Raw genomic sequence first — 27,546 nt, 5'->3', positions numbered from 1 at the left:
ATGGAGCCTAGTTTTAGGCCCATATTCACTCCTGCTTGCAGGAAATGCAGAAATCGACCTAGTTGAAATTCCTCTGTTGGGGCCTTTTTGGCCTCGCACCATGCAACATATTTCCGCCATATGCGGTGATAATGCTTTGCTGTAACATCTTTTCTGGCTTTAATAAGCGTAGGAATGACTTCTTCCGGAATACCCTTTTCCTTCAGGATCCGGCGTTCAATCGTCATGCCGTCAAACGCAGCCACGGTAAGTCTTAGAACAGACAGGGCCCCTGCTGACGCAGGTCCTGTCTGAGCGGCAGAGGCCATGGGTCCTCTGATATCATTTTCTGAAGTTCCGGGTACCAAGCCCTTCTTGGCCAATCCGGAACCACGAGTATCGTTCTTACTCCTCGCCATCTTATTATTCTCAGTACCTTTGGTATGAGAGGCAGAGGAGGGAACACATAAACCGACTAGTACACCCACGGTGTCACTAGAGCGTCCACAGCTATCGCCTGAGGGTCCCTTGACCTGGCGCAATATCTCTTAAGCTTTTTGTTGAGGCGGGACGCCATCATGTCCACCTGTGGCCTTTCCCAACGGTTTACCAACAGCAGGAAGACTTCTGGATGAAGTCCCCACTCTCCCGGGTGTAGGTCGTGTCTGCTGAGGAAGTCTGCTTCCCAGTTGTCCACTCCCGGAATGAACACTGCTGACAGTGCTAGTACGTGATTTTCCGCCCATCGGAGAATCCTTGTGGCTTCTGCCATTGCCATCCTGCTTCTTGTGCCGCCCTGTCGGTTCACATGGGCGACTGCCGTGAGGTTGTCTGACTGTATCAGTACCGGCTGATTTTGAAGCAGGGGCCTTGCCTGACTTAGGGCATTGTAAATGTCCCTCAGTTCCAGAATTTATATGTAGGGAAGTCTCCTGACTTGACCATAGGCCCTGGAAGTTTCTTCCCTGTGTGACTGCTCCCCAGCCTCGAAGGCTGGCATCCGTGGTCACCAGGACCCAGTCCTGTATGCCGAAACTGCGGCCCTCTAGAAGATGGGCACCCTGCAGCCACCACAGTAGAGACACCCTGGTCCTTGGAGACAGGGTTATCATTTGATGCATTTGAAGATGCGATCCCGACCACTTATCCAAGAGGTCCCACTGGAAAGTCCTCGCATGGAACCTGCCGAATGGAATTGCTTCGTATGAAGCCACCATTTTTCCCAGGACTCGTGTGCAATGATGCACCGATACCCTTTTTGGTTTTAGGAGGTCTCTGACTAGAGATGACAGCTCCTTGGCTTTCTCCTGCGGGAGAAACACTTTTTTCTGTTCTGTGTCCAAAATCATCCCCAGGAACAGTAAGCGAGTGGAAGGAACCAGCTGTGACTTAGGAATGTTCAGAATCCAGCCATGCTGTTGTAGCACCTCCTGAGATAGTGCTACTCCGACCAGTAACTGCTCCCTGGACCTTGCCTTTATAAGGAGATCGTCCAAGTATGGGATAAAAAATAAAAACTCCCTTTTTATGAAGGAGTATCATTATTTCTGCCATTACCTTGGTAAACACCCTCGGTGCCGTGGACAGTCCAAACGGTAGTGTCTGGAATTGGTAATGGCAATCCTGTACCACAATCTGAGGTACTCCTGGTGAGGAAGGTAAATAGGGACATGCAGGTAAGCATCCTTGATGTCCAGAGATACCATGTAATCCCCCTCGTCCAGGCTTGCAATAACCGCCCTGAGCGATTCCATCTTGAACTTTGTTATGTAAGTGTTCAAGGATTTCCATTTTAAAATGGGTCTCACCGAACCGGCTGGTTTCGGTACCACAAACAGTGTGGAATAGTAACCCCGTCCTTGTTGAAGTAGGGGCACCTTGACTATCACCTGCTGGGAATACAGCTTGTGAATTGCCTCTAGCACAGCCTCCCTGCCTGAGGGAGTTGTCGGCAAGGCAGATTTGAGTAAACGGCGGGGGGGAGACGCCTCGACTTCCAGCTTGTACCCCTGAGATATTACTTGAAGGATCCAGGGATCCACCTGTGAGCGAGCCCACTGATCGCTGAAATTTTTGAGGCGGCCCCCCACCGTACCTGGCTACGCCTGTGGAGCCCCCGCGTCATGCGGTGTACTCAGAGGAAGCAGGGGAAGAATTTTGATTCTGGGAACTGGCTGCTGGTGCAGCTTTTTTCCTCTTCCCTCGTTTGACCCGCCTGCTTTTTTGAAGCCGAAAGGACTGTACCTGATAATACAGTGCTTTTCTTAGGCTGTGAGGAAACCTGAGGTAAAATATTTTCATCCCAGCTGTTGCTGTGTATACGAGGTCCCAGAGACCATCCCCAACCAATTCCTCACCCTTATAAGGCTCTATGTGCCTTTTAAAGTCAGCATCACCTGTCCAGTGTCGGGTCTCCTGACAGAATGGACACTGCAATAATTCAGGATGCCAGCCGGCAAAATATTCCTCTGTGCATCCCTCATATATAAGACGACGTCTTATGTTCGCAAAATAGTATCCCTGTTTGAAAGGGGTACAGACCACGCTGCAGCAGACTGCAGGTCTCAGTCTAGTACCTGAGTGTGTAAATACAGACTTCAGGATAGCCTCCTGCTATTTATCAGCAGGTACCTTCAAAGCGGCCGTATCCTAAGACGGCAGTGCCACCTTGACAAACGTGTGAACGCCCTATCCACCCTAGGGGATAACTCCCAGCGTAACTTATCCTCTGGCGGGAAAGGGTACGCCATCAGTAACTTGTTAGAAATTACCAGTTTCTTATCGGGGAAACCCACGCTTTATCACACTTCATTCACTCATTTGATGGGGGAACAAAACACTGCCTGCTTTTTCTCCCCACACATAAAACCCTTTGTTTTTAGTGGTACTTGGGTTAATGTCAGAAATGTGTAACACATTTTATATTGCCGGGATCATGTAACGGATGTTCCTAGTGGATTGTGTACATGTCTCAACCTCATCGACACTGGAGTCAGACTCCGTGTCGACATCTGTGTCTGCCATCTGAGGGAGCATTGATGGCCTTTGAGACGCCTGGGCAGGCGCAGGCTGAGAAGCCGGCTGTCCCATAGCTGTTACGTCATCCAGCCTTTTATGTAAGGAGTTGACACTGTCGGTTAATACCTTCCACCTATCCATCCACTCTGGTGTCAGCCCACAGGGGCGACATCTCATTTATCGGCATCTGCTCCGCCTCCACATAAGTCTCCTCATCAAACATGTCGACACAGCCGTACCGACACACCGCACACACACAAGGAATGCTCCAATGAGGACAGGACCCACAAAAGCCCTTTGGGGGGACAGAGTGAGAGTATGCCAGCACACACCAGAGCGCTATATAATGCAGGGACTAACTGAGTTATGTCCCCTATAGCTGCTTTTATATAATTTATACTGCGCCTAAATTTAGTGCCCCCCCTCTCTGTTTTAACCCTGTTCTGTAGTGTAGACTGCAGGGGAGAGCCAGGGAGCTTCCTTCCATCGGATCTGTGAAGGAGAAATGGCGCCAGTGTGCTGCAGGAGATAGCTCCGCCCCTTTTCCGCTGACTATTCTCCCGCTTTTTTCTGGATTCTGGCAGGGGTATTTTCACATATATAGCCTCTGGGGCTATATATTGTGGTATTTTTGCCAGCCAAGGTGTTATTATTGCTTCTCAGGGCGCCCCCCCCAGCGCCCTGCACCCTCAGTGACCGGAGTGTGAAGTGTGTATGAGGAGCAATGGCGCACAGCTGCAGTGCTGTGCGCTACCTTGGTGAAGACTGATGTCTTCTGCCGCCGATTTTCCGGACCTCTTCTTGCTTCTGGCTCTGTAAGGGGGACGGCGGCGCGGCTCCGGGACCGAACACCAAGGACTGGGCCTGCGGTCGATCCCTCTGGAGCTAATGGTGTCCAGTAGCCTAAGAAGCCCAATCCGGCTGCAAGCAGGCGAGTTCGCTTCTTCTCCCCTTAGTCCCTCGCTGCAGTGAGCCTGTTGCCAGCAGGTCTCACTGAAAATAAAAAAACTAAAACTATACTTTCTTTCTAAGGGCTCAGGAGAGCCCCTAGTGTGCATCCAACCTCGGCCGGGCACAAGATCTAACTGAGGCTTGGAGGAGGGTCATAGTGGGAGGAGCCAGTGCACACCAGGTAGTCATAAATCTTTCTAGAGTGCCCAGCCTCCTTCGGAGCCCGCTATTCCCCATGGTCCTTACGGAGTTCCCAGCATCCACTAGGACGTTAGAGAAAACTTCTAAGTAATTTAAATGAGTGGGAAGCCAGAGAAAGAGGAAAGTACGTGTGAGGCCTTTGACACCTGAATCCTCCATGGTCAGGTTCAGGACTATGGATTTTGTATAATTTTCACATTAGAGCGCATCCCAAAAAGTTTAAACTCTTCCATCAGGTTCGGAAGGGAGGTGACGGTGTTAGCTACTTACGCCAAATGTTCATCTGTGAAATGCGCTAAATTCCCTATCTTTGACATGAAAACCTGAGATGTTAGGGTTTAATCTAATAGACTGTGCCAGGGCTTCTACATTGAGAACTTTTTAGTAAGAGTCAGTTTAAAATAATACAGAAAAATGCTTTAATATTTATTCATTTTCAAACCGATGTGTTTATGCTGTTTATTCCCTGGTGTGGACAGGGCTGCCTTTCCATAGCAGATATATTCTAATGTACTTAATTTTTTCACATTATACTGATATTTAAAAAAAAATAAGATTTTACTTACCGATAAATCTATTTCTCGTAGTCCGTAGTGGATGCTGGGACTCCGTCAGGACCATGGGGATTAGCGGCTCCGCAGGAGACAGGGCACAAAAATAAAAGCTTTAGGACTAGGTGGTGTGCACTGGCTCCTCCCCCTATGACCCTCCTCCAAGCCTCAGTTAGGATACTGTGCCCGGACGAGCGTACACAATAAGGAAGGATTTTGAATCCCGGGTAAGACTCATACCAGCCACACCAATCACACCGTACAACCTGTGATCTGAACCCAGTTAACAGTATGACAAACGTAGGAGCCTCTGAACAGACGGCTCACAACAATAACAACCCGATTTTTTTGTAACAATAACTATGTACAAGTATTGCAGACAATCCGCACTTGGGATGGGCGCCCAGCATCCACTACGGACTACGAGAAATAGATTTATCGGTAAGTAAAATCTTATTTCTCTAACGTCCTAGTGGATGCTGGGAACTCCGTAAGGACCATGGGGAATAGCGGGCTCCGAAGGAGGCTGGGCACTCTAGAAAGATCTTAGACTACCTGGTGTGCACTGGCTCCTCCCACTATGACCCTCCTCCAAGCCTCAGTTAGATTTCGTGCCCGGCCGAGGTTGGATGCACACTAGGGGCTCTCCTGAGCTCTTAGAAAGTTATAGTCTTAGAATTTGTTCTTTTCAGTGAGACCTGCTGGCAACAGGCTCACTGCAGCGAGGGACTAAGGGGAGAAGAAGCGAACTCGCCTGCTTGCAGCCGGATTGGGCTTCTTAGGCTACTGGACACCATTAGCTCCAGAGGGATCGACCGCAGGCCCAGCCTTGATGTTCGGTCCCGGAGCCGCGCCGCCGTCCCCCTTACAGAGCCAGAAGCAAGAAGATGGTCCGGAAAATCGGCGGCATGAAGACTCAGTCTTCACCAAGGTAGCGCACAGCACTGCAGCTGTGCGCCATTGCTCCTCTCACACACTTCATACTCCGGTCACTGAGGGTGCAGGGCGCTGGGGGGGGGCGCCCTGAGGCAGCAATAAAAACACCTTGGCTGGCAAAAATACCTCAATATATAGCCCCAGGGGCTATATATGAGGTAAATACCCCTGCCAGAAGTCCATAAAAAACGGGAGAATAGGCCGCGAAAAAGGGGCGGAGCCTATCTCCTCAGCACACTGGCGCCATTTTCCCTCACAGCTCCGTTGGAGGGAAGCTCCCTGGCTCTCCCCTGCAATCTACAAGGGTTAAAAAAAGAGAGAGGGGGCACTAAATTTAGGCGCAGTATACATTATATATATAGATATAAAGCTATAGGGGACATAACTCAGTTAGTCCCTGCAGTATATAGCGCTCTGGTGTGTGCTGGCATACTCTCACTCTGTCCCCCCAAAGGGCTTTTGTGGGTCCTGTCCTCGTTTAGAGCATTCCCTGTGTGTCTGCAGTGTGTCGGTATGGCTGTGTCGACATGTTGAATGAGGAGGCTTATATGGTGACGGAACAGAGGCCGATATATGTGATGTCGCCCCCTGTGGGGCCGACACCAGAGTGGATAGAGAGGTAAAAGGTTTTAACCGACAGTGTCAACTCCTTACATAAAAGGGTGGATGACGTAACAGCAGTGGGACAGCCGGCTTCGCAGCCCGCGCCTGCCCAGGCGTCTCAAAGGCCATCAGGGGCTCAAAAACGCCCGCTCTCTCAGATGGCAGACACAGATGTCGACACGGAGTCTGACTCCAGTGTCGACAAGGTGGAGACATATACACAATCCAATCCGTGACTTGATCCCGGCAATAAAAAATGTGTTATACATTTCTGACTTTAACCTCTATAAATGGGTTTTAGGTTTGGGGAGAAAAAACAGGCAGTGTTTTGTTCCCCCATCAGATGAATAAATGAAGTGTGTGAAAAGCGTGGGTTCCCCCGTTAAGAAACTGGTAATTTATAAAAAGTTACTGATGGCGTACTCTTTCCCGCCAGGAGGATAAGTTACGCTGGGAGATATCCCCTAGGGTGGATAAGGCGGTCACACGTTTGTCAAAAAAGGTGGCACTGCCGTCTTAGGATACGGCCACTTTAATAGGTACCTGTTGATAAAAAAAAAAAAAAAAAAAAAAAAAAAAAACAGGAGGCTATCCTGAAGTCTGTATTTACACACTCAGGTACTAGACTGAGACCTGCAGATAGTGCTGCTGCAGCGTGGTTGGTGACCCTGTCAAACAGGGATACTAGTTGGCAAACATAAAAACATATTAAAGACGTTGTCTTATATATGGGGGATGCACAGAGGGATATTTTGCCGGCTGGCATCCAAAATAAATGTAATGTCCATTCTGTCAGGAGGGTATTAGAGACCTGTCACTGGACAGGTGATGCTGACTTAAAAAGCACATAGAGAGCCTTATAAGAGTGAGGAATTATTTGGGGATGGTCTCTGGGACCTCGTATCCACAGCAACTGCTGGGAAGAAATAATTTTACCTCAGGTTTCCTCACAGAAAAAGGTACAGTCCTTTCGGCTTCAGAAAAGCAAGCGGGTCAAATGGCGCTTCCTTTCTGTACAGAGACAAGGGTAGAGGGAAAAAGCTGCACCAGTCAGCCTGTTCCCAGAATCAAGATTCTTCCCCCGCCTCCTGTGAGTACACACCATGACGCGGGTGCTCCACAGGTGTAGCCAGGTACGGTGGGGGGCCGCCTCAAAAATTTCAGCAATTAGTGGGCTCGCTCACAGGTGGATCCCTGTTTCTTCCAAGTAGTATTTCAGGGGTACAAGCTGGAATTAGAGATGTCTCCCCCCAGCCGTTTCCTAAAATATGCCTTGCTGACAACTCCCTCAAGCAGGGAGGCTGTGCTAGAGGCAATTAATAAGCGGTATTCCCAGCAGGTAATACTCAAGGTGCCCCTACTTCAACAAGGACGGGGTTACTATTCCACACGGGTTGGGGTACCGAAACCGCATGGTTCGGTGTGACCCATTTTATATTTAAAATCCTTGAACATAAAAAAATTCAAGTTCAAGATGGAATCGCTCAGGGCGGTTATTGCAAGCCTGGACGAGGGGGATTACATGGTATCCCGGGACATCAAGGATGCTTACCTGCATGTCCCCATTTACCATCCTCGCCAGGAGTACCTCAGATTTGTGGTACAGGATTACCATTACCAAGTCCAGACACTGCCGTTTGGACTGTACATGGCACCGAGGGTGTTTTATCAAGGTAATGGCCGAAATGATGATACTCCTTCAAAAAAAGGGAGTTGTAATTATCCCGTAATTGGACAATCTCGTTATAAGGGCGAGGTCCAAGGAGCAGTTGGTAGTCGGGGTAGCACTATTTTGGAAAGTGCTACAACAGCATAGGTGGATTCTAAACAGTCCAAAGTCACAGCTGGTTCCTATGACACGTCTACTGTTCCTGGGGATGGTTCTGGACATAAACCAGAAATAGTGTTTCTCCCGGAGGAGAAAGCCAAGGAGTTGTCATCTCTAGTCAGAGACCTCCTGAAAACCAAAATAGGTAGCGGTGCATCATTGCACGCGAGTCCTGGGAAAAATGGTAGCTTCTTACGAAGCAATCCCATTAGGCAGGTTCCATACAAGAACTTTTCAGAGGGACCTGTTGGACAAGTGGCCTGGATCTCATCTTCCGATGCATAGGCTGATAACCCTGTCTCCAAGGACCAGGGTATCTCTACTGTGGTGGCTGCAGAGTGCCCATCTTCAAGAGGGCCGCAGGTTCGGCATACAGGACTAGGTCCTAGTGACCATGGATTCCAGTCTTTGAGGCTGGGGGGCAGTCGCATAGGGAAGAAACTTCCAGGGACTTTGGTCAAGTCAGGTTATTTCCCTACACATAAATATTCTGGATCTGAGGGCCATTTACAATGCCCTGAGGCCAGCAAGGCCTCTGCTTCAAAACCAGCCGGTACTGATCCAATCAGACAACATCACGGCAGTCGCTCATGTAATCAACAGGGCGGCACAAAAAGCAGGATGGCGATGGCAGAAGCCACAAGGATTCTCCGATAGGCGGAAAATCATGTGTTAGCACTGTCAGCAGTGTTCATTCCGGGAGTGGACAACTGGGAAGCAGATCTTCTCAACAGACACGACCTCCACCCGGGAGAATGGGGACTTCCTCCAGAAGTCTTCCAATAGGATTGTACACCATTGGGAAAGGCCACAGGTGGACATGATGGCGTCCCGCCTTAACAAAAAGCTAAAAAAGATATTGCTCCAGGTCAAGGGACCCTCAGGCGATAGCTATGGACGCTCTGGTAACACCGTGGGTGTACCAGTCGGTTTAGGTGTTCTCCCCTCTGCCTCTCATACCAAAGGTACTGAGAATAATAAGAAGGCGAGGAGTAAGAACGATACTCGTGGATGGCCAAGAAGAGCTTGGTACCCAGAACTTCAAGAATTTATATCAGAGGACCAATGGCCTCTGCCACTCAGTCAGGACCTGCGGCAGCAGGGGCCCTGTCTGTTCCAAGACTTACCGCGGCTGCGTTTGACGGCATGGCGGTTGAACGCCGGATCCTGAAGGAAAAGGGTATTCCGGAGGAAGTAATTCCTACGCTTACTAAAGCCAGGAAAGTGGTTACAGCAACTCATTATCAACGCATATGGCGAAAATATGTTGCATGGTGTGAGGCCGAAAGGGCCCCAACAGAGGAATTTCAACTAGGTCGATTTCTGCATTTCCTGCAAGCAGGAGTGACTATGGGCCTTAAATTGGGTTCCATTAAGGTACAGATCTCGGCTCTGTCGATTTTCTTTCAAAAAAGAACTAGCTTCAGTACCTGAAGTTCAGACATTTATAAAAGGAGTGCTGCATAGTCAGCCCCCGTTTGTGCCTCCTGTGGCACCTTGGGATCTCAACGTGGTGTTGAGTTTTCTTAAAATCACTTTGGTTTGAACCACTAAAAACCGTGGATCTGAAATATCTCACATGGAAGGTGGTTATGTTATTGGCCTTGGCTTCTGCCAGGCGAGTATCAGAATTGGCGGCTTTGTGTTGTAAAAGCCCTTATTTGATTTTCCATATGGATAGGGCAGAATTGAGGACTCGTCCCCAATTTCTCCCTAAGGTGGTGTCAGCGTTTCACCTGAACCAGCCTATTGTGGTGCCTGCGGCTACTAAGGATTTGGAGGACTCCAAGTTGCTAGACGTTGTCAGGGCCCTGAAAATATATGTTTCCAGGACGGCTGGAGTCAGAAAATCTGACTCGCTGTTTATCCTATATGCACCCAACAAGCTGGGTGCTCCTGCTTCTAAGCAGTCTATTGCTCGTTGGATTTGTAGTACAATTCAGCTTGCACATACTGTGGCAGGCCTGCCACAGCCAAAATCTGTCAATGCCCATTCCACAAGGAAGGTGGGCTCATCTTGGGCGGCTGCCCGAGGGGTCTCGGCTTTACAACTTTGCCGAGCAGCTACTTGGTCAGGGGCAAACACGTTTGCAAAATTCTACAAATTTGATACCCTGGCTGAGGAGGACCTGGAGTTCTCTCATTCGGTGCTGCAGAGTCATCCGCACTCTCCCGCCCGTTTGGGAGCTTTGGTATAATCCCCATGGTCCTTACGGAGTTCCCAGCATCCACTAGGACGTTAGAGAAAATAAGAATTTACTCACCGGTAATTCTATTTCTCGTAGTCCGTAGTGGATGCTGGGCGCCCATCCCAAGTGCGGTTTATCTGCATTACTTGTACATAGTTATTGTTAACTAAATCGGGTTATTGTTGAGCCATCTGTTGAGAGGCTCTATTGTTTCATACTGTTAACTGTGTTTCATATCACGAGTTGTACGGTGTGATTGGTGTGGCTGGTATGAGTCTTACCCGGGATTCAAAATCCTTCCTTATTGTGTACGCTCGTCCGGGCACAGTACCTAACTGAGGCTTGGAGGAGGGTCATAGTGGGAGGAGCCAGTGCACACCAGGTAGTCTAAGATCTTTCTAGAGTGCCCAGCCTCCTTCGGAGCCCGCTATTCCCCATGGTCCTTACGGAGTTCCCAGCATCCACTACGGACTACGAGAAATAGAATTACCGGTGAGTAAATTCTTATTTTTCTCTGACGTCCTAGTGGATGCTGGGACTCCGTCAGGACCATGGGGATTATACCAAAGCTCCCAAACGGGCGGGAGAGTGCGGATGACTCTGCAGCACCGAATGAGAGAACTCCAGGTCCTCTTTAGCCAGGGTATCAAATTTGTAGAATTTTACAAACGTGTTCTCCCCCGACCACGTAGCTGCTCGGCAGAGTTGTAATGCCGAGACCCCTCGGGCAGCCGCCCAAGATGAGCCCACCTTCCTTGTGGAATGGGCCTTGATAGATTTAGGCTGTGGCAGGCCTGCCACAGAATGTGCAAGTTGAATTGTGCTACAAATCCAACGAGCAATCGTCTGCTTAGAAGCAGGAGCACCCAGCTTGTTGGGTGCATACAGTATAAACAGCGAGTCAGATTTTCTGACTCCAGCCGTCCTTGAAATATATATTTTCAATGCCCTGACAACGTCCAGCAACTTGGAATCCTCCAAATCGCTAGTAGCCGCAGGCACCACAATAGGCTGGTTCAGGTGAAACGCTGAAACCACCTTAGGCAGAAACTGAGGACGCGTCCGCAGTTCTGCCCTGTCCGAATGGAAAATCAGATATGGGCTTTTATACGATAAAGCCGCCAATTCTGACACTCTCCTGGCTGAAGCCAGGGCAAGTAGCATGGTTACTTTCCATGTAAGATATTTCAAATCCACCGATTTGAGTGGCTCAAACCAATGGGATTTGAGAAAATCCAAAACTACATTAAGATCCCACGGAGCCACTGGGGGCACAACCGGGGGCTGTATATGTAGTACTCCTTTTACAAAAGTCTGGACTTCAGGAACTGAAGCCAATTCTTTCTGGAAGAAAATCGACAGGGCCGAAATTTGAACCTTAATGGACCCTAATTTGAGGCCCATAGACAATCCTGTTTGCAGGAAATGTAGGAATCGACCCAGTTGAAATTCCTCCGTCGGGGCCTTCCTGGCCTCACACCACGCAACATATTTTCTCCAAATGCGGTGATAATGTTGTGCAGTCACCTCCTTCCTGGCTTTTACCAGGGTAGGGATGACCTCTTCCGGAATGCCTTTTTCCCTTAGAATTCGGCGTTCAACCGCCATGCCGTCAAACGCAGCCGCGGTAAGTCTTGGAATAGACACGGTCCCTGCTGAAGCAGGTCCCGTCTTAGAGGTAGAGGCCACGGATCTTCCGTGAGCATCTCCTGAAGTTCCGGGTACCAAGTTCTTCTTGGCCAATCCGGAGCCACGAGTATCGTTCTTACTCCCCTTTGCCGTATAATTCTCAGTACTTTTGGTATGAGAGGCAGAGGAGGAAACACATACACTGACTGGAACACCCACGGTGTTACCAGAGCGTTCACAGCTATTGCCTGAGGGTCTCTTGACCTGGCGCAATACCTGTCCAGTTTTTTGTTGAGGCGGGACGCCATCATATCCACCTTTGGTTTTTCCCAACGGTTCACAATCATGTGGAAGACTTCTGGATGAAGTCCCCACTCTCCCGGGTGTAGATCGTGTCTGCTGAGGAAGTCCGCTTCCCAGTTGTCCACTCCCGGAATGAACACTGCTGACAGTGCTATCACATGATCTTCCGCCCAGCGAAGAATCCTTGCAGCTTCTGCCATTGCCCTCCTGCTTCTTGTGCCGCCCTGTCTGTTTACGTGGGCGACTGCCGTGATGTTGTCCGACTGGATCAACACCGGCTGACCCTGAAGCAGGGGTTTTGCCAGGCTTAGAGCATTGTAAATCGCTCTTAGCTCCAGTATATTTATGTGAAGAGACATCTCCAGGCTTGACCACACTCCCTGGAAGTTTCTTCCCTGTGTGACCGCTCCCCAGCCTCTCAGACTGGCATCCGTGGTCACCAGGACCCAGTCCTGTATGCCTAATCTGCGGCCCTCTAACAGATGAGCACTCTGCAACCACCACAGAAGAGACACCCTTGTCCGTGGAGACAAAGTTATCCGCTGATGCATCTGCAGATGCGATCCGGACCATTTGTCCAGCAGATCCCACTGAAAAGTTTGTGCGTGGAATCTGCCGAATGGAATCGCTTCGTAAGAAGCCACCATTTTTCCCAGGACTCTTGTGCATTGATGCACAGACACTTTTCCTGGTTTTCGGAGGTTCCTGACAAGTTCGGATAACTCCCTGGCTTTCTCCTCCGGAAGAAACACCTTTTTCTGAACCGTTTCCAGAATCATTCCCAGGAACAGCAGACGTGTCGTCGGGGTCAATTGAGATTTTGGAAAATTCAGAATCCACCCGTGCTGTTGCAGCACTACTTGGGTTAGTGCTACTACGTCCTCCAGCTGTTCTCTGGACCTTGCCCTTATCAGGAGATCGTCCAAGTAAGGGATAATTAATACGCCTTTTCTTCGCAGAAGAAACATCATTTCGGCCATTACCTTGGTAAAGACCCGAGGTGCCGTGGACAATCCAAACGGCAGCGTCTGAAACTGATAATGACAGTTTTGCACCACGAACCTGAGGTACCCTTGATGTGAAGGGCAAATTGGGACATGCAGGTAAGCATCCTTGATGTCCAGAGACACCATAAAGTCCCCTTCTTCCAGATTCGCCATCACTGCTCTGAGTGACTCCATCTTGAACTTGAATTTTTGTATGTACAGGTTCAAAGATTTCAGATTTAGAATAGGTCTTACCGAGCCGTCCAGCTTCGGTACCACAAATAGTGTGGAATAATACCCCTTTCCCTGTTGTAGGAGGGGTACCTTGACTATCACCTGCTGAGAATACAGCTTGTGAATGGCTTCCAATACCGTCGCCCTGTCTGAGGGAGACGTTGGCAGAGCAGACTTTAGGAACCGGCGAGGGGGAGACTTCTCGAATTCCAACCTGTAACCCTGAGATACTACCTGCAGGATCCAGGGGTCCACCTGTGAGTGAGCCCACTGTGCGCTGAAATTCTTGAGTCGACCCCCCACCGCCCCTGAGTCCGCTTGTAAAGCCCCAACGTCATGCTGAGGGCTTTGCAGAAGCCGGGGAGGGCTTCTGCTCCTGGGAGGGAGCTGCTTGGTGCACTCTCTTACCCTTTCCTTTGCCTCGGGGCAGATATGACTGTCCTTTTGCCCGCTTGTTCTTATAGGAACGAAAGGACTGCGACTGAAAAGACGGTGTCTTTTTCTGTTGGGAGGGGACCTGAGGTAAAAAGGTGGATTTCCCGGCTGTTGCCGTGGCCACCAAATCCGATAGACCGACCCCAAATAATTCCTCCCCTTTATACGGCAATACTTCCATATGCCGTTTGGAATCCGCATCACCTGACCACTGTCGCGTCCATAAACTTCTTCTGGCAGATATGGACATCGCACTTACTCTCGATGCCAGAGTGCAAATATCCCTCTGAGCATCTCGCATATAAAGAAAAGCATCCTTTAATTGCTCTATAGTCAATAAAATACTGTCCCTATCCAGGGTATCAATATTTTCAGTCAGGGAATCCGACCAAACCACCCCAGCACTGCACATCCATGCTGAGGCGATGGCTGGTCGCAGTATAACACCAGTATGAGTGTATATACTTTTCAGGGTAGTTTCCAGCCTCCTATCAGCTGGATCCTTGAGGGCGGCCGTTTCAGGAGACGGTAACGCCACTTGTTTTGATAAGCGTGTGAGTGCCTTATCCACCCTAGGGGGTGTTTCCCAGCGCGCCCTAACCTCTGGCGGGAAAGGATATAATGCCAATAACTTCTTTGAAATTAGCAGTTTTCTATCGGGGTTAACCCACGCTTCATCACACACTTCATTTAATTCCTCTGATTCAGGAAAAACTATAGGTAGTTTTTTCAGACCCCACATAATACCCCTTTTTGTGGTACTTGCAGTATCAAAGATATGCAAAGCCTCCTTAATTGCCGTGATCATATAACGTGTGGCCCTACTGGAAAATACGTTTGTTTCTTCACCGTCGACACTAGATTCGGTGTCCGTGTCTGGGTCTGTGTCGACCGACTGAGGTAAAGGGCGTTTTACAGCCCCTGACGGTGTCTGAGACGCCTGGACAGGTACTAACTGGTTTGCCGGCCGTCTCATGTCGTCAACTGATTTTTGTAACGTGCTGACATTATCACGTAATTCCATAAACAAAGCCATCCATTCCGGTGTCGACTCCCTAGGGGGTGACATCACCATTACCGGCAATTGCTCCGCCTCCACACCAACATCGTCCTCATACATGTCGACACACACGTACCGACACACAGCAGACACACAGGGAATGCTCTTATCGAAGACAGGACCCCACTAGCCCTTTGGGGAGACAGAGGGAGAGTTTGCCAGCACACACCCAAGCGCTATAAATATATAGGAACAACCCTACAGAAGTGTTGTTTCCTTTATAGCAGCTTAATATATCAATATCGCCAAAAAAGTGCCCCCCCCTCTCTGTTTTTTTACCCTGTTTCTGTAGTGCAGTGCAGGGGAGAGTCCTGGGAGCCTTCCTCGCAGTGGAGCTGTGCAGGAAAATGGCGCTGTGTGCTGAGGAGATAGGCCCCGCCCCCTATTTCGGCGGGCTCTTCTCCCAGTGTTTGTGAGACCTGGCAGGGGTTAAATACATCCATATAGCCCCAGGGGCTATATGTGATGTATTTTTAGCCAGAACAAGGTATTATCATTGCTGCCCAGGGCGCCCCCCCCCAGCGCCCTGCACCCTCAGTGACCGCTGGTGTGAAGTGTGCTGACAACAATGGCGCACAGCTGCAGTGCTGTGCGCTACCTCATGAAGACTGAAAAGTCTTCTGCCGCCGGTTTCTGGACCTCTTCACTTTTCGGCATCTGCAAGGGGGTCGGCGGCGCGGCTCCGGGACCGGACTCCATGGCTGGGCCTGTGTTCGATCCCTCTGGAGCTAATGGTGTCCAGTAGCCTAAGAAGCCAATCCATCCTGCACGTAGGTGAGTTCACTTCTTCTCCCCTAAGTCCCTCGTTGCAGTGAGCCTGTTGCCAGCAGGACTCACTGAAAATAAAAAACCTAATAACTTTTTCTAAGCAGCTCTTTAGGAGAGCCACCTAGATTGCACCCTGCTCGGACGGGCACAAAAACCTAACTGAGGCTTGGAGGAGGGTCATAGGGGGAGGAGCCAGTGCACACCACCTAGTCCTAAAGCTTTTATTTTTGTGCCCTGTCTCCTGCGTAGCCGCTAATCCCCATGGTCCTGACGGAGTCCCAGCATCCACTAGGACGTCAGAGAAAAACATTTATCCGCTTGGCGAGTTAGCGTAATCACTACTGCAAAGCATTCTAGGGAGCCAGATACAGAGTGTGCCTTTCCTGCCCTAATAGCCAAACTTGGGGACAACCTAAGCGTGCACCGAGCGTGCACCGGGTGTTTGAACGAATATGTCAAGAGGAACTTTTCACATTGTAATGGGTTCCTGGTAACAGCACTCAGTGGTGGATCTAAAGGGGAAAAGAAAGGGGCGGTTGGTGGGGGGGGGGGAGATTAGACCCACCGCCTGAGCCTGAAAAGGGGGACTTGCAGTGGTGATCTGTCTTACCCTCTCAGTAAAGCTCCACTGATGTGACTGATGTGATCCAACGCCCACAATCCTATTTCAGTCTCACAGACACAGATGAGCTAATTGGTAAGCCCAGCGCTGTCCTTCTTTACAGACTTTGTATAATTGGGGGGGAGGGGGGAATTAAGCTCCAAGATTAAGACAGTCCAAGAAAGGGATAGTGTGCCTAAATTAGGTAGATCTCTGCTCATACTAGAATGTAATGCATTAGGAAGTATCCACCCTCAGGTGGCATAATGCAAACTGGAGGCACTGTGTGGCATAATGTGTACTGGTAGCTCTACACTGTGGCATATTGTGAACTAGGGGAAATACAATGAACTGATGGCACTGTGTGTTATAATCTGAACTAGGGCACATCTATGTTATAAAATGAACTAGGGCAAAACAAAGAGGCACAAAGTAAACTACCACAATATTATGGGGCATAAAATGAACAACCGCTGTAGAGAGAGAGGCTTCTCTAGAAGCACTGGGGATTGTTCCCTTTAAAATGTTGCTATGGTTCCCACAAAGTTCTGGCTGCGCCCCTAGCTCAAGGTGAACCCAGTGGGTGGGGGAATGGCTCCCAGTACTGCCAAGTAAATGGCATAATTATTATTAACATTCCTTTATATAGCTCAATAACTCTATCGCTTATCTTTTTAGGTAAACGTATTTAAATGAAGCCCAGATGGTTTTAGTAAAGCTAGGTACACACAAGGTGATATGTCGTCTGATCCGGTGGATCCGGTTCACATCAGCGCACATTGGGCAATATGCGAGCCCCTGCCGTTGTAATCTATGTCTTCTGGTTGGCTGCTGCTGCAAACTGACACAAGACATCGCTAGCAACGCCATGCTGCAAGAACACAGATTTAACCAATGTGTATGGATAACAGTTTTTGTCCATTTTCCAGCGTTTGGGAGCAAATGGTCGTTTGTCATTTGCTCTCATCCATTACCAGATTTTGGGCCCCATTTATTATCAAAAAATTACACCAGCTGCATTTTTCATTTAGTATCACTGCGATACAAACGAAGATGCAGCTGGCGTTCAGCAATTGTTCTCTCTCCGGCGAGGTCCAGCGCGATCTCGCCCCTCAGCGATGTCCTGCGCTCTCCTGCTGCCAGCCTAACGCTACTGATTCATGTGCATGCATGATGTCCAGTCTGCGCATGTGCATGGCTCCTTCACCCGGTGGGGACCCGGCAATGCCTGGAAGGCGTTGCTGAAGCCGATAAGACAGCACTAGGCCGACAATAGGGACCGTACTGCTCTCGCCATCTATAACTGGTGAGAGCGGTACAGGGGCAAATGCTTACCGCTGTTTGATGAATACAGAAAGGATGACAGCGAGTGCTGAAGGGGTTGTGCATCGTTGATAAATGGGACCCTTTCATTCCAACCAACCAGATCGGCCAGATAATTGTATAGTATATGCCCAGTTCAAGTCTGCAGGAATGGGGAACTAATATATTACACACTTCTATTCTGCAGTTGTCTCATTCAGGGCGGGATGTATTAACATACATCGCCGCCCCTCGCAGTGATGTTGATCGCATATGTACTAACATAAGCGATCAACATCGCAATGTGGTGACGGAGGCCCCCCCCCCGATACCTGTGAGGTGGTGTGCGGGGGGTCTCCGTCACCTCCATGGGCTCTGCACACTCCCCCCATGCCGGGAAGCAGCAGCAGGCTGCCCCCTGGCTCCTCCTCCTCCCCCTGCAGCAGGAAGGACCTCTGGCTGCGTTGCTAGGCGGAGAAGTTTACCTTCCGGGTCCAGGCTTCCTGAAGGAAGGTATGCCGGGGAGGAGGCCGGGAGGCTCCGGGGGGTGGGGGGGAGGGGGGGGAAGGCTGGCGATAAGAAGCCCATGGGCTTCTGTAGGATATCGCCATCCAAAGATGACGAAAACTCGGTGGCCGGGTCTTAGTACATTTAAAAATGCGGTAAAACCCCCGAAAACGGGGGTTTTAAAGCATTTTTCCCTTAGTACATCCCGCACTCAGTCTCCTTTTCTTCTGATACTAATTGAATAGACCCAAATGCATATCTGTAAACTGACAATAGTGCACCCTGCAAGGTAATAACTTAAAAATATATATTTTCATCAATGTTAATATTCTGTAGCCATAATAAATTATTTCCATGAACTACATAAAACCGTTATACAGATGCATGAAATTATAAACAATTTGCAGCTTACAATACGCTTTCTTCTGTCTCACTATAATGCCCAAAGGACCTCAGCAATGATCTGATCCATTTAAGATCCCTATCTTTGTCCATAGCGTCCCCCATCTCTCCTCCGTACGGTGCTTTGCAGACACACAGGCCGCTCTAGTGGGATGAGTTGCTCCAGCAGACGATGAAGCAAAGACAATTACGTAGGGAGTACGCGCAGCAAATGAGGCAGAAAAAATATTCACAGCCCTTCATTTAGAGCTACTGTATGTACTTTCCATTTTCCTAAGCTTTTATTTCTCCTTCCTCAAGAGGCATCAAATATCTGACTGTTACCTCTGGTGTAGGCAACACAACAAGGTGACAGGTGACTCAACAGCAGCTCTCCCCTCTTGGGAAACTGATTCTACCGTGCAACAGCTTTACCAATTTGTCAATGACATGAAACACATGGAAAAGCAGATGTCATTGTCTGGACGACAGCAAAAGACCAATTTTTGTATTCAAGGTATGTTCTTGCCTATGAAATGCAATATTTGCTAAGGCGTGTGAATTACTGTAGGAGCCATGTTCTCCTAAGAGAAAAACAAATTATGATGTTTAAAACAAATCGGTCTCCTTCTCTCCTCCGGCAAGATAAGGACATGAAGTTAGAGTTACAAGCACACAAGTGTACCGGTCACATACACTGACTCCGGGTAGCAATGATGGGCTGGACCACCATTCATGAGAGCTGACAATTTATGTGGAAACGGTGGCACGGTGACATCCCTGGAGAATAAAGTGAATTTTGATGACTTTTGGGATCAAAGCAATTGGACCGTTTTGCGCTCAGTTTCAAAAAAGCCCAATTATGGCAGGCTCCTCCATAGTCTGCAAGCAAAAATCAGCGTCTGAGACATGTTCCTAGAAGCCGATGGGAGTCATTCCATTTGGAGTCTTTGGTTACTCCGTGTGTGGTGAACCACAATGCATGGGAGGTGCAGTGAGTCAATCATACTTGTCTACTTTTTGTACCTTGCAACATCATGACCCACTCCCATCTACTCCATGTCCAGTTCTAAATAAAGAGAAGCTGGATCCAGGAGGGTGACCTACCCACCCAAAAATTCAGGATTCTCATAAGTAGGGAAGAAGTATGCAATCAATTCACTAAGAACCAGTGATGTCACCGGGAAATTAAACTGGAGCAGCCTTTTTGTGTAACTGATATGGAGCTTGGAGAGAGACCAGTCAGCCCCTAACACTCATTTACAGGTTGTGTTCTGAAAAATGCCAGAAGCTGATTAGTTAGTACTTGATCTCTCTCAAGCTTTAATAAATATCCCCCATAGGGGGTCATTCCGAGTTGATCACTCGTTGCCGATTTTCGCAACGGAGCGATTAAGGCAAAAATGCGCATGCGCATGGCTCGCAGTGCGCATGCGGTTAGTATTTTAGCACAAAACTTAGTAGATTTACCCACGTCCGAACGAAGAATTTTCATCGTTGAAGTGATCGGAGTGTGATTGACAGGAAGTGGGTGTTTCTGGGCGGAAACTGGCAGTTTTCTGGGAGTGTGCGGAAAAACGCAGGCGTGTCAGGATAAAACGCGGGAGTGTCTGGAGAAACGGGGGAGTGGCTGGGCGAACACAGGGCGTGTGTGTGACGTCAAACCAGGAACGAAACTGACTGATCTGATCGCAATCTGTAAGTCTCGAGCTACTCAGAAACTGCTAAGAAATTTCTTTTCGCAATTCTGCTAATCTTTCGTTCGCTATTCTGCTAAGCTAAGATACACTCCCAGAGGGCGGTTGCCTAGCGTGTGCAATGCTGCTAAAAGCAGCTAGCGAGCGAACAACTCGGAATCACCCCTATTGTCTGATGTTTATTCTCAGAATGAGGGTCCAGCCTGTAATATGACTGTGTGTGGGATCATTGCTCATATGCAAACACAAGGAGCCTGGCCACAACATGATAGCAATGAATGCACGAGTGGATATTATGTAAATGTCAAGTTACAATATTATTTGTATCTGTAAAACCATCCAATATAATTATATAGAACACTTTATGAACCTGTCCCACATAAAATGAATTATACATCTTCGTTTACACAAAATAAATATTTCCCGATCAGTCTGACAACCTGTACTTGTAGTATTTCTTTATTATTTATTTATTTACCAGTTATTTATATAACCATGGGGGTCATTCCGAGTTGTTCGCTCGTTAGTTTTTTCCGCTACGGAGCGATTAGTCGCAAACTGCTCATGCGCAATGTTCGCAGTGCGCCTGCGCCAAGTAAATTAGCACAAAAGTTTGGTATTTTACTCACGGCCTAACGAAGATTTTTCATCGTTCTGGTGATCGGAGTGTGATTGACAGGAAGTGGGTGTTTCTGGGCGGAAACTTGCCGTTTTATGGGAGTGTGCGGAAAAACGTTGGCGTTTCTGGGAAAAACGCGGGAGTGTCTGAAGAAACGGGGGAGTGTTTGGGCGAACGCTGGGTGTGTTTGTGACGTCAAACCAGGAACGAAACTGACTGAACTGATCGCAGTGTAGGAGTAAGTCTGGAGCTACTCAGAAACTGCTAAGAAATTTCTATTCGCAATTCTGCTAATCTTTCGTTCGCAATTCTGCTAAGCTAAGATACACTCCCAGAGGGCGGCGGCCTAGCGTGTGCAATGCTGCTAAAAGCAGCTAGCGAGCGAACAACTCGGAATGAGGGCCCATGTGCAATGCAGAGGGGGGGGGGCAGTTATAATATTTGCAGAGAGCGTTAGATTTGGGTGGGATATTTTGTTTCTGTGCAGAGTAGTAATATTATTATTACCAGTTATTTATATAGCGCACACATATTCCGCAGCGCTGTACAGAGAATATTTGCCCATTCACATCAGTCCCTGCCCCAGTGGAGCTTACAATCTATATTCCCTACCACATGTACACGCACACATATTCACAATAGGGTTAATTTTGCTGGGTGCCAATTAACCTACCAGTATATTTTTGGATTGTGGGAAGAAACCGGAGTACCCAGAGGAAATCCACGCAGGCAAGGGGAGAATATACAAACTCCACACAGTTAGGGCCATGGTGGGAATTGAACCCATGACCTCAGTGCTGTGAGGCAGTATGCTAACCATTACACCATCCATAGACTGGCACTGTCTGCATGCTTACCGCCTGCTTTTGCTGTCTCCTCTCCAGGCTTCTACCGGAGAGATGCAGCTGGCCACTTTGGGGGGTGGACCAGGATCTTACGTGATTAAGTGGACACTGGAGGGTGAGGGAAGCAGCTTATTGGCAGATACGTTTTTAATAAGAACTAGGCAAGTTTCCCTTATGACGCGCCCACGTTCTCTGTACTGATTCCTAGAGGTGAAATGTTGGGATGTTAGGTATTAGAAAAAGGAGAGGTAAAGAACTACTGATGCCTCCTCCCAAATAAATATGGGACTGCAATTCTCAGTATTAACACCCCATCTTACACACTTCACTAGGGTGTGGACAGGACGCAGGAGATCCACCCACCCATCTGTGGGTGCAGGGGACTACCGCAAAACTCTTGAGTGTCCCACACCTTCCGGGGAAAGTATGATGTATGTTTACTGTGCTGTACCTATGTACACCAGAGCTTTACTTTCCAAGCACTAGTTTTCATTTTAGCTTAGTGTTCAGGTACACAGCCACTGTTTTATTCTCGCACTCCCATATGCACACATTTGCAGCTTACTGTGGCAGACTGGCAAATTACTGTATTAGCATATGAAAGTACAATGGCGCAGTCGCAGAAGTGTCCGGCTCAGCATCTGGCACTTTTAAACGTTAGATGTTCACAATTTAGCAAATTGTGTGAAACTTAGGGTTATGGTTTTGTTATTGTATTTGATAAAAATACCATGGTCAACTACTGCGGTCACAAGAATGCTCTACAAGTTGTGGTTCCCAAACTTTTTTGAATCAGGACACCCTAGAGAATCAGATTTTTTTTCATGGCAGCCATAGGCCAAAAGTTTTAGAAAGACATATTAAATTAAGTAAATTGTGTTTCTTTATCATCTTTAGATTCAGTTATGTGGTGGGGGACAGGATTTGCTTCTGTTTGTCCACATGTTTTATGATTGGCAGCCACCAGGACTGGTTTTGCCTATGACATTGACCATAAATAAACTGAAATGGTCCTGGACCACCAATCCAAGGCACCTCTGCAAGTGTCCCAAGGCATCCCAGGGTGTGACGGCACATAGTTTTAGAACCCCTGCTCTACAGGTATGCTGATATGGGGTTATTTAACAAGCTTTGAAGAGCATAGAATTTCTCAAGTTGTCTCCGTTATCTAATGCCATCTTCAGATGTCATCAGTTGGATTTCAATATTGTGAAAAACTGGCTAGAAATAGACTTTCTGATCCCTCCCTGGTGGTCTGGAGCTGCTTCCCTCCCACTTTCCAAAGATTTTTCCCTGCCCATATGCGTAGTGGAATAACAACATCCAAGCCCAACAGTATAGTTATAGCAAAAGTCAGCGCCGTAACAGGACTTACCGACACCCTGCGCAGCCAGGCCTCCTGAGAACATGACAAGAACAGCACTGCCTGGAGCATCATCCAAAGGACATCCTGGACGCATTCTAGCAGCAATACTAGAGCTGTAGGGCAGCAACAGAATCATCCACTGAGCCCTCCCCTCCACTAACACCCCCCTCGTTACAGACAGTGCCATGTCTTGCGGCGAGCCAGCTGTGCCGTCACACGGGGTGCCCGCCGTGGCACTTTCCAATGCTGCGGGTGCTCTCCCACCTCCTGTCATTAGCATTCCGCTCAGGAGGTGGAGTCTCATGTAATGACGCATTTGCGTTGTGAAGTCACGACGCAACGCATCATTTTGCGAAACTCTGCCCCCCGAGCGGAGTACTAATGTCAGGAAGCAGGGGGAGCAGGGGAGCTGTGGGCGCTGTACACGGCCATTGCATCGAGCACTACACACCCCTGGCACTACAAACCCCTGGGAACTAGAACACACCCCTGGCAACTAGCACACACCCCTGGGAACTAGCACACACCCCTGGCAACTAGCACACACCCCTGGCAACTAGCACAGAGCATGGCAGCGGGCAGCGATCATGACACCCATCACAGAGCATTAAACCCCTGGCAATGAGCATGGATCCCAGACCATGAAACCCCTGGCAATGAGCATGACACTCAGCGCATAAAAACCCTTGGCAACGAGCAGGTCATTTAAACGTAATAAGAAGCTCTACTGTAGGGCTTAATGTATCACGGGCATTGCGGTGTGTGGCATAATATGGTGGAATTTGTTTTGTTTTGTTTTCCTGTGGAGGCCAAGGTCTGTTGGTGCAGGGTCAAAAACTGGGGTGTAACGTAGTCTTTTCAGGTGAGGCCACGCCCATTTTAGTGAGGCCATGCCCCCTCACCGGAAGTGCGCAAACATTTATTTTTCCTCTATCTATGGGGGGAGGGGGGGGGTGTCATTTTTTAATGTCAAAGGCGAGCATTTTTAAATCTTGCACTGGGAGCCCAATTTGCTAGAAACAGCCCTGGTCACAGCCCTGTCGAAAGCTATGACTTTACCATTTAGAAGTAGGATAAACTGAACATCTCGGGTTGGTCATGGAAACGAAGGGACAATTGGCAACTTTGGCCAGTCTGCCAGATAAGAGCAATGCTTCGTGATTGGCTCCATTAACTCATGACCCTATAATGACATCTGCCCACAGGACACGCTCATTAAATGCCAATTTGGATTATACTTAATTCAAATTAACAGAAGTCACCAGAATGAAAGAGAAAGAGTTTTGCAAACTATTATCTCCAGAAAGGTTTGTGTGTTAATAACGGTTAGCTTGCAAGTGAGCTTTTCTCAGGCTACACTATTCATTTAGATTTATTCAAGCTTAAAGTTTGTAAGTGACATGTGAAGAGAAAGAAGGAATTTCAAAGAGTATATTAAACTAAAACTTTCTGATGACACAGAAATTGAATTCACTTTGCAATTATGAACATCAGCTTAACTGCTTTAACCTTTATATTAGTATTCAAAACATAACGGAAGATTACAATGGCTGTTATGATGATAACCAAGAGATTGAGTTTTTCTTTTTCTTGAATATTCCATGACAGCTCTACGGGCAATGACTCCATCAGCAGCAGCCCCTGCCAGGTGAGAGTATGATATATTCTGCTCCTTGTACAATTCCCTCTAAAGAGAATAAGACCAAAGTAAACGTTGACTTTTCAAATCAGTTTTATGGTTCAATATTATGATGTTCATATCATCATGAAGAACTGAGAAATAGCTTTTAAAGGATAACTGTAACATAAAAAAAGCATTTGGCTGCGGACAGGCATTCCCCATGTTTTCAAAGTTTTTCAGTGATGTAAAGTTTAAAGTGCTCATCACATGATGCAGGCAGCCATATTGGCGACTGAAGAAATACTGTATTCTCGAAGTTGCAGCCTAGTAATTCACTAGACTCCACTATACTCACAGTTTAAGATGCTGGCTGTCGGGATCCCAGCAACCGTGAAATTGCCGACGGCGGAATCCCACCAGCTGGCATACTGAACGTAAGTATAGCGGGCAGATTAAAGTTAGGGCTGGGGGGTGGGGGAATTTAGGTGCGAAATGGGGGGTGTTGGGGTTAGGCTGCAGAGGAAGGTGGAGGTCAGGGCTAGCCACCACCCGGGGAAGGTTAGGTTTAGGCACCACCGGGATAAGGTTAGGCACTTAGGGGGGTGGTTAGGGTAAGGCTGCGAGAAGGGAGGGTTAAGTGGTAGGGGAGAGTAGGGAACATACGTACCTCGACCCAGTCGGGATTTTACACTTTGGGATTTTGCCGTCGGCATCCGGTCCAGCGGTCAATCATACCGATCCCTATATTTACAGGAAATTAGGTTTAGAGGGAACTTGTGTTATAAAATAAGATCATGTCACTTAACTGCTGTCCCCCGATCCTCTGAATATTGTGATACCTGGAATGGACTGTGCAGGAATCTTAAACTGCCTGCAACAGTTATACTCGCTAATGTCCTACATATCTGAAAGTAATATTGTGATATGCTGTGACAGGTTGAGAGAAGGCTTAAGCAGGAAAACTCAGTATTGGTTTTGTTATGACCATAACACAGCGAGAGAGGCATCTTGAGGTAGGATTCTCCTCTGCTCAGCAGATGCACCCGCAACCTCTTCGTGACGTGAAATGTTGGGAGGTTACGGATTAGGTAAAGGTGATGCAAAGAAATTCTACTGCACCCCCCCCCCCTTCCCCCAAATAAAAACAAATAAATAAAATAAACAGCACTGTATCAGCAATATGAAGGCAGGTTGGAAAGTTACTTGATTATCCAATTAGGTGCAGCCTCTCATAACACATCATCCTAATCATGTAGACAGGATCTCAATATTCATTAATCATTGCCTGGTTGGTCTTTTTAGGGCAGGCATGCCAGCTGTTGTGAAACTACACATCCCAGCATACCCTGACACGGCTTTAGCATTCTCTGACAGCAAAACTGTGTCAGGGCATGCTGGGATATGTAGTTTCACAACAGCTGGAGGGCCGCAGTTTGGACATGCCTGATTTAGGGAGAAGCCACATCTCACAAACTGCAACAGTTCTCAGTGGAGACCGTGATCTGATAAATCAAGGACCAGAAAAGGTTGAAAATTGTGGAAAAATAAAAGCAGATATCTCTATTAAAAATTTTATTCCATTTGTTTTTTTAATATATATATAGCCTGTCCAATGATATGTATTGTAACCAGTGCCAAAGCTTCCATTTCAACTACAGGTTACATTATATGGAGGGAGAATTTCCTGTACCTGTGTTTTTATGCCTCATTCTGTAGTTTATCGTGTCCCTTAAACCTTTAACAACACAAGAACCACCTTCCATCTATCTCTATTTATGACTTTGTTGTAGGGTTTCAATGACGGCCTACAGTGCCGGACTCCCATGATAAGATCAATTTTTTTTTTAAAAAGGAGCCGCTCTGCTGTGAATAGTAGCAACAGGAGAGAAAGAAAGCTCTTGTGTGGGCGCACTCTTATACAAAGAAGAAAGTTCTTCAAATGTGTGTCAAGAAGATATTTAAAACATCCATTTATTATTCAAAATTAAAATCGTTACCATCTATGATCCAAAATATGAGGTAAGAAAGATAATAAGAAAATATGAAAATTTTTTAAAATGTTCTGGTCTTTTTTTAGAAAGGTTGTAGACACTTGATTGTCTAACAGCCGTCTCACCTGACCAGTACAGAAATTCTGTATTAATGGGGCCAAGGAAGGAACAAAGTGTGTGATAGGTGTATCTTCAAAGAACCAATATGGTTGGATCTATGTTATACACTTGGCTGGCGGCCAGTTGCTCCGATTACACACGTATTTAGGATATCTGTTACTGTAGTTAGAGTCTAACGCTGAACTGTTATATAACAGAACAAAGGGAGGAAAAAAGATTAGTGGTGATACTGCTGTTGGTGTTCGCCTTCCGGAAGTGAACAAGCCTGTACGGGCGAAACGCGTTTTCCACGCAGGGACTACTCCGTGGAAGGACCCGCTGGCACCAGCTGCTCCCAGGACAGGACATTTCTATTATTCCCTCTGACTGTCACATTTGGAGTTTCGTAAGCCTGCACCCGCTGGGTGAAAGCAACCTTTACAATCACACTGATATACCTATATCTGATACACCTTTTATTTATGTGTGATCAGTATACTTGGATATAGTCTCATATACATTGTGGGTACACCCACATCTGTTGTACGATTGTTCACATGTGATCACTATACACATACTTATTTATATGAGATTATTATAGCCAGGTTAATCAGGTATTTTGTTTTGTTTATTTCTGTGTGCAGCAAATAATTTATAAGTGTCACAATGTATAATGCATAAGTGTCACAATTATCAATATAGTGTCCGGATTAATAGTTTATTTAATAAGGGATATTATTGTTACTTCCTAGTTCATTCTTCCCTAGACTTATACAAAATCCATCTTTAGACCACAAATAACAAGTACAATCATTGCATATAATTCTGCCATAAGTTCTGGCAATA

General features: G+C 47.6%; 1 protein-coding gene across 3 annotated transcripts in view; it reads right to left on the bottom strand.

The window, feature by feature from the left end:
* The window catches only part of LOC134927261 (uncharacterized), a 989,775-nt gene that overhangs the window by 577,648 nt on the left and 384,581 nt on the right, over positions 1 to 27,546 (bottom strand). Inside the window, exons 10-11 of one of the 3 annotated variants that reach the window (XM_063921471.1) lie at positions 25,278 to 25,351; positions 24,475 to 24,676 (exon numbers count right to left, since the gene is read on the bottom strand). The exons of the other annotated variants lie outside the window; for them this stretch is intronic. Of the exons in view, the coding sequence (XP_063777541.1) occupies positions 25,296 to 25,351 (56 nt within the window). The 3' untranslated portion in view covers positions 24,475 to 24,676; positions 25,278 to 25,295. Of the gene's footprint in view, positions 1 to 24,474; positions 24,677 to 25,277; positions 25,352 to 27,546 lie in introns of those variants that run through there. 3 annotated transcript variants of the gene reach the window in all.

This window comes from Pseudophryne corroboree, chromosome 5, assembly GCF_028390025.1.
Source record: "Pseudophryne corroboree isolate aPseCor3 chromosome 5, aPseCor3.hap2, whole genome shotgun sequence".
Taxonomy (NCBI): domain Eukaryota; kingdom Metazoa; phylum Chordata; class Amphibia; order Anura; family Myobatrachidae; genus Pseudophryne; species Pseudophryne corroboree.
Note: the sequence above shows the minus strand (reverse complement) of the source record. Positions and strands in the feature narration are given on the sequence as shown.